The 16296-nt window shown below is 46.9% G+C and overlaps 1 protein-coding gene and 3 long non-coding RNA genes across 4 annotated transcripts in view; 2 read left to right on the plus strand and 2 right to left on the minus strand.

Moving 5' to 3' along the window:
• The window catches only part of Ndc80 (NDC80 kinetochore complex component), a 33579-nt gene extending 31372 nt beyond the window's left edge, over window positions 1-2207 (plus strand). Inside the window, exons 16-17 of the mRNA XM_003464450.3 lie at window positions 1075-1177; window positions 1921-2207. Coding sequence (XP_003464498.1) covers window positions 1075-1177; window positions 1921-2064 — 247 coding nt within the window. The 3' untranslated portion in view covers window positions 2065-2207. The remainder of the gene's footprint in view (window positions 1-1074; window positions 1178-1920) is intronic.
• LOC106026403 (uncharacterized) lies at window positions 1108-8396 on the minus strand. Its single transcript, XR_001200028.2, has 4 exons — window positions 7866-8396; window positions 6609-7768; window positions 1893-6191; window positions 1108-1245 (listed from the first exon to the last, which is right to left on the minus strand). It is a non-coding gene; the product is annotated as an uncharacterized LOC106026403 (long non-coding RNA).
• Window positions 6609-10665, plus strand: LOC134471826 (uncharacterized). Its single transcript, XR_010041516.1, has 3 exons — window positions 6609-6740; window positions 6860-7883; window positions 8465-10665. It is a non-coding gene; the product is annotated as an uncharacterized LOC134471826 (long non-coding RNA).
• A 1050-nt stretch (window positions 10666-11715) lies between these two features.
• LOC134471825 (uncharacterized) lies at window positions 11716-16296 on the minus strand. Its single transcript, XR_010041515.1, has 2 exons — window positions 15553-16296; window positions 11716-14370 (listed from the first exon to the last, which is right to left on the minus strand). It is a non-coding gene; the product is annotated as an uncharacterized LOC134471825 (long non-coding RNA).

Genomic DNA, 16296 nt, shown 5'->3' on the forward strand with positions numbered 1-16296 from the left:
AGATTACTACTTTGTGCTCATGTCACTACCTGATGCTTACATGGGGGTCTGGGGATTTAGCTCAGTGGCATAAGCACCTGCCTGGCAAGCGCAAGTTTGTGAGTTCAATCCCCGGGACCAAAAACAAAACTTACATAGAAAAAATTTTAACCATACTCTAGTAACTGTAGCTGAAAATAGTGACATCTTTTCCTTAAAAAGTACTGTCTTTGTGTAAATAATTCCCTTGTGAGATCTGATCTGGCCTGTAGATCAACAAGTTTAGAACTCCTGGAGGGGAAACAGGGATTAAATAAAAGACATAGGGGAGACAAAAGAGAGACGAAAGCAAGACGAAATAATCTGATCAAGCTTCTGGTTTATTTAGAAAATGATCACACCTTTTATAGGCTAAGGGCGGGAGCTGGGATAGGAAGAGGTTAAACAGATGAATATAACAGGGTCACCGTCACATCTGGATACGTGACGTAAGCAGGAGAGGATTATGGTTAATGTAGGCAGACGCAGTGCCCATAGGAGAGAGAGAGAGACATCGAGGCAGCAATGCCTGTCACTCGGCTCACTACAGAGATCTATATAAAATCAACATAATAATTAATACATAGTCTTCCATATACATCTATATAAATACATACACTTTAAACAATCTCCACTTTGCTTTGGATTTGAATAAAAGTGAGATTCCTATTCACCATTTTCAAAATTTTCTTCTTATCCCTTAGAAATTCAAGTAAGACAACTAGGGTTTGGGAGTATAGCCCAAATACAGAGGTCTTGCCCAGCATGCTGGAGGCCCTGGGTCAATTCCCAGCATCGCAAAAAAAGTTTGTAGCATCCTATGTTGAAGCATAATGTCTGGTGCTGTTTGGTTTGCTCCTGACAAAGCATCTTTGGAAATGTTATTCTGTGTCAGTGATTGAAAGCTAACCTTCTACGAACCACATGCATGCTAAGCAGTACTAGACCAGTCACTGCTTGGCTTTATCGAGGAATAGGATATTCCCATATGAGGTCACTAGACCGCATACAGTAACTTATTTTCTAGGCAACTTAAAAGGAGTTTTTATTCCACAGGTACCAACTAGTCGTGCAGACCACAACTGAGGAAAGAAGGAAAGTGGGAAGTAACTTGCAGCGTCTCCTAGAGATGGTCGCCATCCATGTAGGGTCCGTGGAGGTAAATGTGAAAGGCTTTCCTGTAGTCTGAGCAAGGTTCTTAAAACTTCGGTGTATTCTGCTTTGTTTCTAGAGAAAATAAGTGATAACTTTGATTTCTGTTGAAAATAGCTAGTAAAATTTATCAGAAGTATCTTATCTAGTGCTGGGTAAGGGGTCGAACACATGCATTTTGTAAAATAATGTGTTTTGTTCATAAGAACAACATACAGTGATTTTTACATCAGCAGTATACGATGGTGTTCTTTCCACTGAAAGCATATTAGTACATGTAAGTTTTATTAAGGTTAAGATGAAGGCATGTCAGTTGTTTTTCCTTTCTGTAATTTCATTTAAACATAGAACAAAGTATTTCTGAAACAGGAAATTTGTTTAACCTTATCCCCTCTTTTTACATAGCTAAAAAGATCCCCGGTAAAAGTATTCCTCAGACTTGGCAATCAAAGCCCTAAAACTAGCTGAGGATGGTGGCACGTGACTATAATCCCAGTTCTCTGGGAGACTGAGACAGAAGGAGCGAAAGTTCAACCCCGCTTGAGTAATTTACAAGACCTTGTCTCAAAATGAGAAATAACAGGGCTGGGGATACGGCTCAGTGCCAGGCCCTGCCCAGGCTCAATTCCCAGTACTGCCCCTACCAAAAAATCCTTTTTATTTCATAAACATTCTACTCTTGTTTGTAAATTTCACACTTTTCACAAAATTAATGTTCTTACCTTAATTATTGCTCATTGTTTTCGCTAGAAACATCTTGAGGAGCAGAATACTAAAGCTGATAGAGAGTACGAGGAATGCATGTCTGAAGATCTTTTGGAAAATATTAGAGAGATTGCAGAAAAATATAAGAAGAATGCTGCTCTCCTGAAGGCTTCTGATGAATGCAGATAACAAGTGCTGATTATCTTGTATATTTTATAAATCCATTCCATATGTATAGCTTGAAATTATGATAACTCGTGGATTATTTTTAGAGGCAAAAGAGCAGTTTTGTATATACCAATAGCTAATAAAATTACATTAGTGAAGTGTGATTTCTTCCTGTCGTTTCTTTGCATGACTTGAGATGGTAAGGAGAAAGGTCATGTGATCTAAACCAGGAGCTCGCGAACTACCACATGACCACACTTACCATTCATGGGCTGTGTGTGACCAGGACAGAGCCTGCAGCGGAGACTGCATGGCCTGCAAGCCAGAAATGTTCCCTGATGAGTGCTTCTTAGAAAAGATGCCAATCACCTGTGTAAACGCCAAGAATGCCACGGTCTCATTTTAAATCTTAGTGGCTGAGCACACAGTCCAACCCACTCCTGGTCTGAGAAGGCTGAGTTCTCTTTGGCTTCCTGACATCTTTACTCTTAAGCAGCAGAATACAGAATATGAGACTCAGGAAATGATAAAGTCACGTTCAACTCCCGCATTTCAGAAATGGAGGCTTTGTGCCTAGAGATGTTCCAGTTCACCACTGATCACATCTGGTAGAAGCAACCCTGTAACTTGAAACTGATGCCCAATTGAATTCAGCCACTGGAGCCTTTAACGAGCAGCTCCTGGCACGTTGCAGAGCCTTGGTGAAAACCAGGAACAAACAGTGACTACATGCACTTCCCATTGTGACCCTCAAGTCACTTCGTCTGCCCACAAGCACACCGTACCTCGGGGTGACAAGGCCAAAGTGCACAATTGGGCTGCCCTGTGGGCTGTTTAGGCCCTCAATCCTGGGTCCAGATGCACCAAGCGTTCTCCTATGCAAACTGTCCCCCGCTAGCTGAGCGAGCAGGAGTAACTCCAAGCTTGGCTTATAGGTGACTTAGCTTGCAGGTGGGGTTTGGCAGGGATCTGGAACCGCATTCAGAGATGCTAGCCCTGTCCAGAGAGGCTCCATGCAGGGACTCTGACACCCCACTTGTAGAAGTGCTCCAAGATGAGAAGACAGGTTCCTAAGCAGTGGCCCGCTGGTTTGGCCCTCAGGCCAGGTCCCTGAACACGAAGGGTCCTGAGAGGAATGAGCTATCCAGATACCCGAATGGCCACGCCGTCAGCAGTCACACACAGGGCTGATCACAGGGACTGATTTACCAGCACTGGCCCCTTACTGCAACTCACAAAAGTTCATTTTGTCAGCAGCAGAGGACTATCACTTGAGACCAGTGGCTACTTGGTGGCAAATTGGCTACATGCAATCCCTCCTGTCCTAATAGGGCCAGGACTTTGCCCTCACAAGGATGGATCCCTATTCTGGGAAAAGAAAACATTCCATATAAAAATAGGGGACCAGGGGCTGGGGGTTTAGCTCAGTGGCATGAGCGCCTGCCTTGCAAGCAGGCGGTCATGAGTTCGATCCCCAATACCGATAAAAATGAAAAAGACAAAAAAAAAAAATAGGGGATCAGGGACATAGCTCAGCAACATGAGCTCCTGCCTGGCAAGGGGTTTGATCCACAGGACAAAAAAAATACTATTAAGTTAGAACCCAGAGGAGAATTCATAGCTTTAAAGGCATCTTAAATAAGAAACTAAGAATCCAAAAAATTAAGGGAAGAAATAACAAATTGAAGCAAGCAGGAGTTAAGGAATAAAAAAAGCAAAGTTGTATCAGGAAACAAGTTTCAGAACTAATGTAACAGAGATGTCCTTTGCTGTCCTTGTCTCTCAATGCTCCCTGTTAAGAAGAACAGCAGACCCGCAGACATGGATCCCACATGCATGGCACCTGGCAAGTGGGAGAAACAGATCCTGTGACCCGTGGGTCCACTAGTTGAGTCATGTGCTGGCCTTCTAGGGACAAGCACCTTGAGGTGCAACTGAGATGCCAGCCTGGAGAGCTCAATGGAGTTACCACCCCTGAGGATGCAATGTGCTTATTCAATCGGAGACTATCAGAGCTATGTCCCCAGTGGGAGGAACACAGGGATGTGCAAGTGAAAGAGCCACCTCAGAACTGCTCCAGTCAGCGTCATTCCCAGTGGCCCACTGGGGCTTTCGTGCTCCCCATCCTTTGTACTACAGGATCAGAGGTCCACTTCCCAAAGTGGACATACTCTTACCCAGATTTACAGCAAAGGTATCATTGATGTGCTACTGCTATAGCTATGACCAGGACACCTCAGACTCCTCGTGCCTGGGGAACTGTAGGAGAGTGAAAAAGCCACCAGCATGGCAGGGATGAATGGCCATGCTCAGGCTGGACGTGCTTTTATACAATGGTGGCAGAACCAGTGACCAGAGGAGCACTCCCAATGTGCGCTCGAACCATTCCGCTCTGAGCAGAAACATGGCAGAAACCCAAACTGAGGGGAGGATTACTGTGGTATCTTCAGATCCCTTGATGTTTTGGGCCACAGCACCAGGTACATGGCAGCTGAGAGTGAAGGAATGTGGAATGGATGGTGGAGGAAAGGATGAGTACCAGTAGGTTTTGTTTTTGTTTTTTTTTTTTTTTTTTTTTTGGTACCTGCAATCAAACTCAGGACCTTGCGCTTGCCAGGCAGGTGTTTATGCTGCTAAGCTGTATCCCTGGCCCTTTTAATGTACTTAAAAGCTATGAAATTTTCTCTGGATTTTACTGTAGTGTCTCATGAATTTATACGTTGTGTTTTCATCATCTGTCATTTCCATTAGTGATGCCTCTTTGTACTAAGAACAATTTAAAATAGTTTTAAATTTCTGTGCTGGGGATTGAGCTCAGCGGCATAAGCACCTGCCTTGCAAGCAGGCGGTCATGAGTTCGATCCCCAGTACCGGTAAAAAAGAAAAAAAAAATTCTACATAGAAAAGTTTTTCCTCTTTGTTGAGATTTTTCCTTCAAGGCCTAATAGATTTCGGACTGCTCATGGGCAACTGAAAAGACAACAAACCAATTGCTGTGTTATTGATCGGATCTAGATAACCAGGTTACCAAGGTATTTTGTAATTTACCTACTTTAACACTTTTTTTTTTTTTTTTTTTTTGTGGTAGTGGGGATCGAACTCACAACCTCGCACTTACCAGGCAGGTACTTATGCGGCTGAGCTAACTCCCTGGCTCTTTAACACTTTTTAAAATTGATACTGTGTTGGCGTTTGCAAGAGAGTGGCTTTAATACAGGACACATAATTTATAGGATTATTTTATTACGTTTGCCCCAAAATTATGCATGTTTAACTGCAGAAGAGCACAGAGGATCTGCCATGCACTAGAAACCCAAAGAATCCAGCCGAGGGCCTGGATCCCATGGCAGTGTCCTGTATGAGTCCAGCTGGAGGCCTAGGGCCCACAACAATGTCTCTTGAAAGTCTGAATCACGGATCTGCACCAGGAAGGCACAAAGACCCTGGTGGAAGCTAGAAAGTCTGCGCCAACAGGATGAAGGATGTGTGCCAGTAGCTGAGGGATCCACACTGAAGGCAAGGACCAGAGCTCCGGCAAAGAGAACCGCAGCCATGCTCGGTGAGAGCGAGGACCTGAGCTCCTCCAGTGATAACAGCTGAATACATATCAGAAAACCAGTGTGACAAGCTTCTCCAGGAGAATCACCAGCCCACCATCTGCCCTCCAGTTCTCCTCCTATGCTGCTGACAACAATCCTCAGGTGGGCCTTCTGCACCCAGCACCTTGCTGATTCAGTTCAGCTGGGGTTATGAGTTGACCATTAGTTAGTCCACCACAGATATCAGCATTATGTGGTGCGAGACTTCCATACACATGTGCAATGTGTAATGGTCAGGTCAGGGTAATTGGCACATTTATTATCTCAAATATTACTGTTAATGTTGGGAACATTAAAAATAATCCTTATCACCTATTGGTTTGATTGCTGATGTGTAGAAAAATACAAAGTGCAAGTTCTCATAGTGAGCAAGCGGCAAAGTTCTCTGGCAAACAACAGCCTCTGAGTTTGACAGTCTGACTTCAGAACCTCAGTGCTTAACTGTTCCCCACGCCGCCCAATGCATGCTGTGCATCAGACCATTCCTGTTGCGATATTGCTTGGGGTTAAGCTGTTCAGTTGGAGAAACAGATCTCACAGGATGACATCCTGAAATCAATAAAAAGCACCATGAGGACCAGGGAGACAGCAGAGCAACTGGTGAGGTATCTGGGAAGTCATCCAGGACGGAGCTGAGGAACTGTGCAGTGTCGCCAAAGAATCTGCCAACTCATGAAGCTTTAACCCGGGGAGCTGTCACGGCTCAGTGTGCAAAGTGGAGGTGCAGTGTAGTGACGCAGAGACATGCAGTTAAGGTGAGGTGGTAAAATGATTCACATGGAGCCCCTGAGTGAGTGGGGGCCCAGTGACAGCGGACTGTGTACAAAGGTCATGAGGGTGGAATGGTTTATCTTCTGCACACCTTCCTGCTTCTGCCTGGGACAGATAGCAGCTCTGAAGCGGAAGACTCCACCCCCACACCCTAGCAGGGTGCAGATACAAATGGGGAAACACACACACATATACCATTTGCCTGCGAAGGCTTCGTCACTTGCTCCTTGGTGGCAGAGGTGAGAAAAGCAGCCACAGTCTTTGAACTCCTGAGACAGGTAGAAGACTGGGCCCTGAAGCAGGCAGAGCTGCTGCTCAAGAGCGGAGGTGAGTCCACCTGGGGATCCTCCGGGACTGCGTCCAGAAGAGCCCTTGACCCACAGCAGTGTCTTGGCAGGGGGGTGGAAGAGTGGGGACAAACATCCTGCATTATCTTCCCGCCTCAGGTATGGAAAGAGTGTCTGCTCGCCTGCATCAGAGAGGAAGTGATTTGCTGAAAGAAAGTACTTTGTACAAGGAGATGAAGAAGTCGAACTCCACCACCCAGAGAGAAGCAGAGGGGATGCCTGGAGCGTCTGCGGGCTTGGAGCAGAAGAGATGAGAGCAGGGCTCTGACCACGGCTTTCCTAGGCATCCGCAGGGTCGTGCTCCAAGTCCTTTTGCCCAGAAAGGAATTCAGACGCGCTCTCCTGCCCCAGAAGGGAGCCAGAAGGTCTAGCAACCACCAGAAATGCCCTTTTGCAGCGGAGAAAGGAAAGGTGTCCTTCTACTTGATTTCCTCAGCGCTGAGACACAATACCCGACCCCACGATTTAGGGACGTAGAGGTTTCGTTTGCCTTACATTCTGTAGAGGTGTCAGCCCTTGGGCCAGTGGTGGCTCCGAGGCAGGGTGGCATGGCACAGGAGGACTGCTCCCAGCATGGCAGGCAGGAAGCAGAGAATGACCCAGGAAGAAGGAGGGAGACAGACCTCCCAGGCAGCCCCTGGGGCCCACCTCCCATGTCCCACACCAACTTATCCACTGATGAGTATCCAGTCACCTCCCTGTGACCACAGGAGGCTTTGAGGGACAGCCAGATACAACAGTAACAGTGCGGAACCATCCAGTCTGCTGTGGAGGGGGAAAGGTCAGCTAGCTCTGGCTAACGGGTCCTCCACCTTCAGGCAGGTGGGGAGCCAAGAGCAGCTGCAGAGGGGAGCAAATCCAAGTGCTCCTGACCTGTGGCTGGAGGAGGGTACAGCCGGTCCTCCTTCCCGGTGAGAGCTGAAGAGATGAGCCCTGAAGCCCTTCCTGCAGCAGGCGGAGAAGTGGGGAAGGTACCAGCACAAGGGCTGTGCTTCTGTGTGGCTGCCTCTGAAAAAGGATTGGTGGCAATTTTTTTGCCTTTACTATGCTGGCCCAGAGGTTCTGGTGGCCTCCTCTGTTCCATGCCACCCCTTGGTAGTCTCACCGTGGGCAGACCTCCAAGGTCAGTAAGGCTGCTGGGTGGGCACAGCACAGCCTGGGGAGGGTGGGTGTGCTGGGCAGTGCCTACGGGACCCCCCACGGAGGCAGAGGTTGAAGCTGCAGGCCTCTAAGCTGAGCTGGTGAACATCTGAGCTGAACTGGTGGAGGGGGGAGGGGCCTCCCGGGGGAGGTTACAGCAGCAAGGAGGACAGTGAGGGCAGCGGGAGAGGACACGCCTGCCGGCACTGACGACCACAGTGACCTCCCTTCCTGTTGTGCTTGGCTGAGTGAGCCACAGCACCTTTGAGGACTCCAGCTCGTGCTGGACTGCTGGACGCAGCCTTCTCTTCAGTGGCCCCCGGGGGAAACAATGCACTATCTAGCACAAACTTCCCGGCTCTGAGAAGGTCGGAGGGCTGGGCCGAGTTAGTTTTGCACATGTGAACCAAAAACACTCTAACAGGGAAAGCGTTGAGGTGCCATCTCGTGGGTCTAAGAATCTAAACCGTTCAGTGGGTCCCTGTGTGTGTGTGTGTGTGTGCACGCGCGTGTGCTTGTGATTCTGCTTTAGCTTTAGCATTCTTTTTTTTCTTTTTTGTGAAGCCTTTCTTTAGGTCTGGGCCACAGGAACAGGAGGGACACACCCAACAGCTGTAGGGGCAGGAAGCCTCTGTGAGACTAAAGCACAAAAACATGAATTCCGAAGGCCTGTGAGCATCTTCTGCCCCAGCCAGCAGATTTCTTGCAAAAAATCTGTCTGGCACACATCTGATGGAGGATTGGGACGCTCGGGTCTCCTGGCCCGGCATAGTTTGGGTAGTGTTGTCTCCTCAAGCACTGTTTCCTTTGGAGAAGCGTTTCTTTTCTAGATGGCCTCTAAGACACAGTAGGAGCTGAGTCCCAAGGGGCCACCAAGGGCCACACACAGCAGTCACAGCCACCGCACACTGCAGGAGGGTGCAGAGAGGGACTGGCGCTGGCTTGCAAAGGTTGACAGAGGTTAACTAGACAAATACACAAGCCAGGCACAGTGGTGTGTGCCTGTTGTTCAGTGATCCAGAGGCAGAAAGAGTTCAGGACCAGCCTGAGCAAGTGACTGACTTAGCAAGACCCTGTCTTAAAAAAAGAAAAGAAGGAGCAAAACAAGGGTGGAGGGATGTGGCTTAGCAGGAAGGCCCTGGCTTCAATCCTCAGTGCCACACACACACTCATAGACACACTCAGACACACATATGCACACTAAAATAACACAGGAATAACCACTGTCCTTATTTTTCATAATTCCTATGGTCATGTACAATTAAATGACATATATGCTGTCCTGTCTGTTCATCTGTCCTCCTCTTCATCCTTTTCAACACTGTGTAGCCCAGGCTGGTCTCGAACTCCTGATCCGAGCACATCAGCAGGATGACAGGCAGGTGCCACCGCACCCAGCTCCAGCATCTCCTTCAGAGGAAGCTCCCTTCTCGGTCCCCCTCAGGCCAGCTTCCCTGGAAAGGAGGATGAGCAGCGGCCGGCTTTTAGCCAAGAGGTTAGCTCTCCTTTAGGAAAGTGAAACGTAGACGAGAAATAGAAACCAAATCCATAGGGCGGCATCTGCTCCCTCCTGGCTTCCTCATGGCACCGGACATAGGTGGCCTGTGTGGATGCTACTCCTTGTCAGGGAGGCTCGGCTCCATCCCTTGGGAGGGAAGGGCTGTGGGCTTCGAGTGAGCCAGATGCAGTTTGTCAATCAGGTCACCCAGATGTTCTCCTTTGGACAAAGAACTGTTGGAGTGAAGTTTTCTGTTCACAGCAAAATTAAGAGGGCACAGAGATTTTCCAGGAACACTTACCGACACATCATTATCCCCAAAAGTCCCCGGTTTACACTAAAGTCCACTCTTGGGGTCAGGGATCTATGGCTTTGGACAAATGTATGATGCATGTGTCCACTGTCCCAGTATCCTGCAGAGCGTTTTCACACACACACTCCACCTTAACCCTCCGTGCTTTGCCTGAATGGCACACTCTTGATCCCCAGGCTTCTGCAAATACAACCTTTTCCAGGTGCAGTGGTGCAAACTTGTAATCTCAGCACAGTGAGAGGCTGAGGCAGGAGAACCACAAGTTCCAGCCTGGCTTTAAGTTTAAAAAATAATAAAAGGCTTGGGCATTTAAGCATATGATGTTTGGACTGTATCCAATAGAATCACATGGATGCCATAAAAATATGAATTCCCTTACACTCAAATATTTTAAGGAAAGAGTCACTACATTGACTACTGTTATGTCGGGTTATATTGTGGTGAAACACTATGTTGCTTAAATTGTTCTGTTCTGACCTGTATTGTTATGTCCTCTTTTATCTCAATCTCCTTCTTTTTTTATTTTTTAATAAAAAATATGAATTCCCTGTCTCATACTTGACTGGTTCAAAATATCTGGGCTGCAACCTAGGGATCTGTAATATCCACGAATTACGGGTCACTCTTACTCCTGCTGTGGTCTGAATACCCCATCCAGATCCCAGCTGTGCTGCCAGGAATTAGGGAGGGATCTGTGTTCCTGACAGAGGAAAGTGCTTGACCAGGAGCAGGTGACAGAGATCCACGTGGAAGAGCAGTGGGTCCTGCTTCCTCACTTCCTCAGGGCCTGTGCTGACTGGGCAGGGCCCCAGGTACTCTCTGTAGACTTTGAAGCCTGAGGTTCCCCAGGTGGACTGTTATGAAATCTCTACGAAGGAGAGCTTTTTTCTGGGTACCGGGATCGAACTCACAGAACTCACTACCGCCTGCTTGCAAGGCAGGTGCTTATACCGCTGAGCTAAATCCCTAGCCCCAAGAAGGAGGTCTTTGAGCCAGGTAAGACCTCTGTGTAATCTCCCCTGAGACTTCAGTTCCAACCTTCTTGGAGTACAGGTGACACTGAATTAGAATGATTCCACTTAAAACACTTCCGTTTTACAGCAGTGCAAAAGCAGCATGCATCCAGGAGAAAAGGTCCCTTGAAATCGACCTTAAAGGTCCAGGCAGGCTTTGCTAAGGTGCCTCTCAGTCCTCCTGCCTCCGCCCTACAAGGAGCTGGGGTTCCAGGTGCTGGCTGGTAGCCTGCCTCTCCCCGCCCCCGCTGGCTGGCATGAGCCGCAGGAAGGGAGCAGTGTGACTGGTCTGCCAGGCTGAGCTGGGACGTTCGGGAAGGTGTGTGAACTCGGTGCATCCTTACAGGCTCATTTTATGAAGGGTTAGTGCCGCAGAAGCCACCCTGCCCAGGCGCCCTGTACTGCTAAGCGGAATAGAAGGCTGGAATCGGGTGACCTCCTGGGACAGGGGGACCCCCACTATGGGTGCCGACCCCCAGCCCACCTCTGTGGGGCTCTTCCCTCTCCTTCCCTTCTCTGCTGGTTTCAGTTCTGACTTCCCGGAGAAGCAAAAGTGAAACTGTTCTGCTCCCAGTATGATGAAGCACATCGCAGGACACAGGAAGCCAGAGCCACACAGCACAATAAAACTGTCTTAGCAGAACTCAAAAATAACCCTGACTGACCCTGTCTCCAAAATCGTAAACCCTAGGAAATCCCCAAGGAACCTGGACCCTCTGAACAATGTCTTCCCTGCCTTTTGATTTTAGGGTTTTATTTTGTTTTTTCCTCCTTGAGACAGGGTCTTTCTAAATTGTCCAGGCTGTCCTTGAACTTTTCACCCTCCTACCTCAGCTTCCTGATAGCTGGGATTACAATTCTAAACTGCTATATTCAACCCTGACTCCTGACTTTTGATATCCTGAGGTCTGAAGAGTGAATGACCCTTGTAAACATGGCAACTGTCTTAGTCACGCTTGGCTTTGCTGAGATAAACACCCAACATCCACAGTTAAAGGAGGAGAGGTTTATTTAGCTCAATTTGCGGAGGTTTCGGTACATAATTAGCTGGCTCCACGGCAGGCTGGCAGTGCAGAAGGGGAACAGCTCACTACGGGCAGGAAGTTGCAAAACAACAAGGGGCGACCACAGCACTTTCTGTCCCTTGTATCTTATCCAGGCTACTTCGGGGAGCACTCGCACCCCAGTCCTTGTGCCCTCGATCCTAGCATTGCACCGTGAATCAGTCACACACTCCATATCCGGCCACCTCTGAAAAGGCCACCTAGGACTGGACCACGTGAGGCTTTGAGGTAACAAGCAGACAGCCGTAACAGCAGCCGTCTGACAAAGTTGCTTCCCCCACCCTACCATCAAGAACTCCATGTGAAATGAATCCCCTTGGCAATTTTACCTTTCTTTTCCTTTAAATATTTGTGGTTTGAATTTCCTTTAAATATTTGGTTTCTTCAGAAAATAGTCTGATATATTCTGACGGCAAACACAATATTTCCTTCTTTTTTGAGCGAGACTAATTTATTTTAGTAAAACTATTTATTTTGTAATTGAAAAAATCATAAGTATGTATGCCATACAATATTTTAAAATGTGTACACCCTGTAATGGCCAAATTGAGTCACTAACATTTGTGTGACCTTACACACTTAACATTTGTGTGGTGAGAATACTTAAAATCTACTTTTTAAAATTTTCCTATTTTTAGCCTAGTGTCACACACTTATAATTCCGGCACTGTGGAAGCTGAGGCACGAGGATCTCAAGTTCCAGACCAGCCTTGGGTACATAGCAGCCTGTCTCAAAAGACCAAAACCAAAAATTGTATATTAAAAAGTTTTCTATTTTTCTTTTTCACTTAAAAACATTTTTCTGGGGCTGGGGATTTAGTTCAGCAGCATAAGCGCCTGCCTTGCAAGCAGGCAGTCGTGAGTTCGATCCCTGGTACCCATAAAAAGGAAAAAGACCAAAAAAAAAATTTTTTTTCTCCTTTATACAAAGACAGATAGGGTCTTTGTGACCCAAAACTGAAAATTTTTCAGACGGTCCTGTTCCAGATTATAAATTTCCTATAATTGATTTCTTAATTCTGAATTCTAGGCTATTAAGAAAGGAATTAAGAAAAAATAAAAATAAATGCAATTTATAATTTAATCACCTCTTTTTTGGTTTGTTTTTGTACAGTCGAACTCAGGACCTTATTACAATCACCTTTCTGTTGCTGTAACAAAACAAAAAAAAATTGAAGACTACATTGCCTTGTTAACCACCATTTTGCTCTGCTGCTAAGAGATCCATTTCTTACCCTCCAGGTGTCAGTGAGACCCTGCAGGACTCCTCTTTCTGTGCTGGGCTTATTTCACACAACAGGATGTCCACCACGTTCATCCAGTTGTTCCAAATTCGTTAGGCATGCTGGTGCACACCTGTAATCCCAGTAGTCGAGAGGCTGAAGCAGGAGGATCTTGCTTCGAGTTTAAGGCCAGGCTGGACTATGGAGGGAGTTGAAGGCTGTCTGGAACTGTGTAGCACGAATGAGCCAGGATTTCCTTCTCCCTCTCACCTCTTTGTCACTCCTCCTCCAAGGGACACTGGTGCGGCTTCATTTGTTGGCTGCTGCTCGAGAGCCCCCTTCTCCCTCACACACGATCTCACGTCCTGAGGCTGTGTGCCCAAGTGATGTCGCTGGATCTTTTTGTTGTTGTTGTTGCAAGAGTTTTCATTTTTTAATCTTTAAAATATCTTTATGGAGCTATAACTCACAGACCATAGAATCCACTGAACTATGCAATCGTCACCACAATCATTTCAGAAGAATCCCCCCCCCCACCCCAAAAACCTATACCCTTGAGAAGTCAGCTGCTGTCTCTTGCTGGATTTTGGTTTGTCTGGTTCTTCCTTTTTGGTCTCTTTTGCAGTATGTGTTCACAATACAGTGCATAACAAGAGCTGGGCCGTATACATATTGGGCCTTATTATTTTCACTTGCTCTTCACTTCCCCCCAAAGTCTATCTCCCTGCTTTCTATTATCTGTCTTTCATTTTGCTCTTCATTTATACTTTGGGTTCCTCATGTTGAAGAAAGCATGCAAAATTTCACCTGTTGTGTCTGATTTATTTCACTATGGACTCGAGGAGCGTCCATTTTCCTACAAATGTCTTAGATTTGTCCTTTATGACAGAGTGGGGCTCCAATGTGTAAAACGCCACATTTTTTTAACCCACCCATCTGCTGCTGGACATATATAGGCTGCTCCCAGGACCTCGCTAGTGCGAGCTGTGCTGCTATAAACGTGGGCGCCTGTATCACTGTAACACTGGGAAGACCGCCAGAGGCCTCTCGGGGCAGAAAACTTATTTGTGGCGAGACTGTCTGCATTTGGGACAGGAAGAGAGATCAGCAGATGGGGAGCTTGGTGAGAACAGAAAGAGCTGGGAAAGGCAGAGGAAAGGTGGGAGTGAGAGGGATACGGAAACGGAGACGGAGATGGAGATGGAGAAGAGAAAGGCCCCTTCTGAGGCAAGCACAACCTCTTGGCCTCACGAGGAGCCTTGCAATGAGCCTGGGGCCTCTGGTCTTTTCCTTGGCCCACTTGGTGGAGCACATTTGTCTTTGGTTCCATATGCATGATCACTTGGAGTTTTGCAGCCTCTGCAAGAATAATAAACTGTTTCAGTTTTCTGGTGCAATAGAGAAGTGAAAAGTGAAAAAAAAGGAAAAGAACAGGTGTATTGAGGATGTGGAAAGGTGCACACAACCCATGGCAGCTGGGCTGTCTCCTTCAACCAGATACAGAGAGGCAGAGGGTTATATGACCTCTGATCAGGAGTGGCACATGGGGTGGATATCGATGATGTGTGAGGAACTGATTGGAATTCTCTGTGTGTGTAAACAGGAAGGGGAGTTGCAGTTAGGGCTAAAGAAGAAGCAGGAAGTGGTAGGCGTTCCTGCTTAGACCACCGCTATGATTGTACAGTAATTTATACTAGGGCAACAACCTTTCATAAACAAATTTGAGGTTGGCAGCACGTGCCTGTAATCCCAGCCCTTGGGAGGTTGAGGTAGGAAGATCTCTATGAGTTTAAGGCCAGCCTGGGTTACATAGTGCGACCCCCATCTCAAATAAAACAAAACAGACAGACAACAAAGCGTGACCTTGATAAGAGGAAGAGAAGGCAGCTTCTGTCCCAGCTTCACTTGAACACTAGGAATGAACATTTGCTGTGTATGGTGACATACACCTACAATCCCAGCACTCAGGAAGCTGAGGCAGGAAGATTGCCATGAGTGCAAAGCCAGCCTGGGCTACATAGTGAGTTCAAGGCCATCATGAACTGCATGGCGAGATCCTGTCTCAAAATAAATAAACAAATTTTTCAAAGAAGTTAAAGCATGTGTAATCAAAGCATGAGCACCAGAAAGGAAAGGCAGGTTGGAGAAAGAGCCACGTTCAGTAAACTGCTCTTAAGGGACTTGAATAGTGATTGTAACCAGTTGGCTCTTGGACTCCTCCACTGATAGAGGTTTTCCATGACCTGATAGCCTGATACAAGTACAATATTTCTTATCCTAACTCCCTCTAGTTTTAACTGTAAGATGATGGAGAGAAGAAATTTAAACACTGTTGACTTTACAGATTCCACTATAGTTTTTCCCATTTCGATGAACCATAAAAGTGATCAGTTACTGGTATATTTGGAAATTTCCAGTAGCAGATAGTGATTGGAGCCCATTTTTATATCTAGCTTTTATTACTACTGCTATGGATTAAAAACTGGTCAATTTAACGCCATCTGAATTAAATCAGCATGATGCTGAGTGTAGATGGCTCACCTGAGGGAAGTTGTCAGCATAAATAGAGACGTGAAGAAGAGCGAGGCATTGTGGGTTCCTCTAAGTGTCGCTGTTTGAGCCGTTGGTTCTCCTGGAGGAGCTTGTCATGACTAGCTTCCGCAATATGAGTTCGACTGTTGTCATCAGAGGAGCCCAGGACCTTGTTGATGGAGGTGGCTGTGGTTCACTTTGGGGGAGCTCTCTGGTCCTTACATCGAGCATTGCTTCCTGACTCCAAAGGGGAAGATGTGTGCTGTTTAAAGTCCAGGAAGAAACTCGTCACACTGGCTTCCTGGAATGCACTCGACTGTTATCATGGGAGGAGCTCGGGAGCTCTATGTCACTGAGGATGGCTGTAGTGCTTTTCCGGGCAGCCCTGGTCCTTATTTTGAGCATGACTTCTCAGCTCCAGCATAGAACCCTCAACCTACCAGCACAGCGCCTTCACCCTGCTGGCATAGACTTTCTAGCTTCCACCACTGACCTTTGGGCCTTCCCGACACAGATCCATAAAAGAGACTGGTGTGAGTCCTTGTAGGCTCTAGACCTCCACCTGGACTCGTGGGAGGCACTGTCATGGGCTCTAGGTCTTCATCTGGACTCATGTAGGACATTGCTGTGGGATCCAGGCCCTTGGCTGAATATTCTTGGTCTTTAGTGTTGTGGACAGATTTCCTGTACTTTGATGTATTTAATTCTGGGAGAACATCATAAAATAATATTATAAATTCTGTGTCCTATATG

Source organism: Cavia porcellus, unplaced genomic scaffold, assembly GCF_034190915.1.
Source record: "Cavia porcellus strain 051 isolate PalLab524CR breed Dunkin Hartley unplaced genomic scaffold, mCavPor4.1 scaffold_20, whole genome shotgun sequence".
In the NCBI taxonomy this organism is placed as follows: Eukaryota; Metazoa; Chordata; class Mammalia; order Rodentia; family Caviidae; genus Cavia; species Cavia porcellus.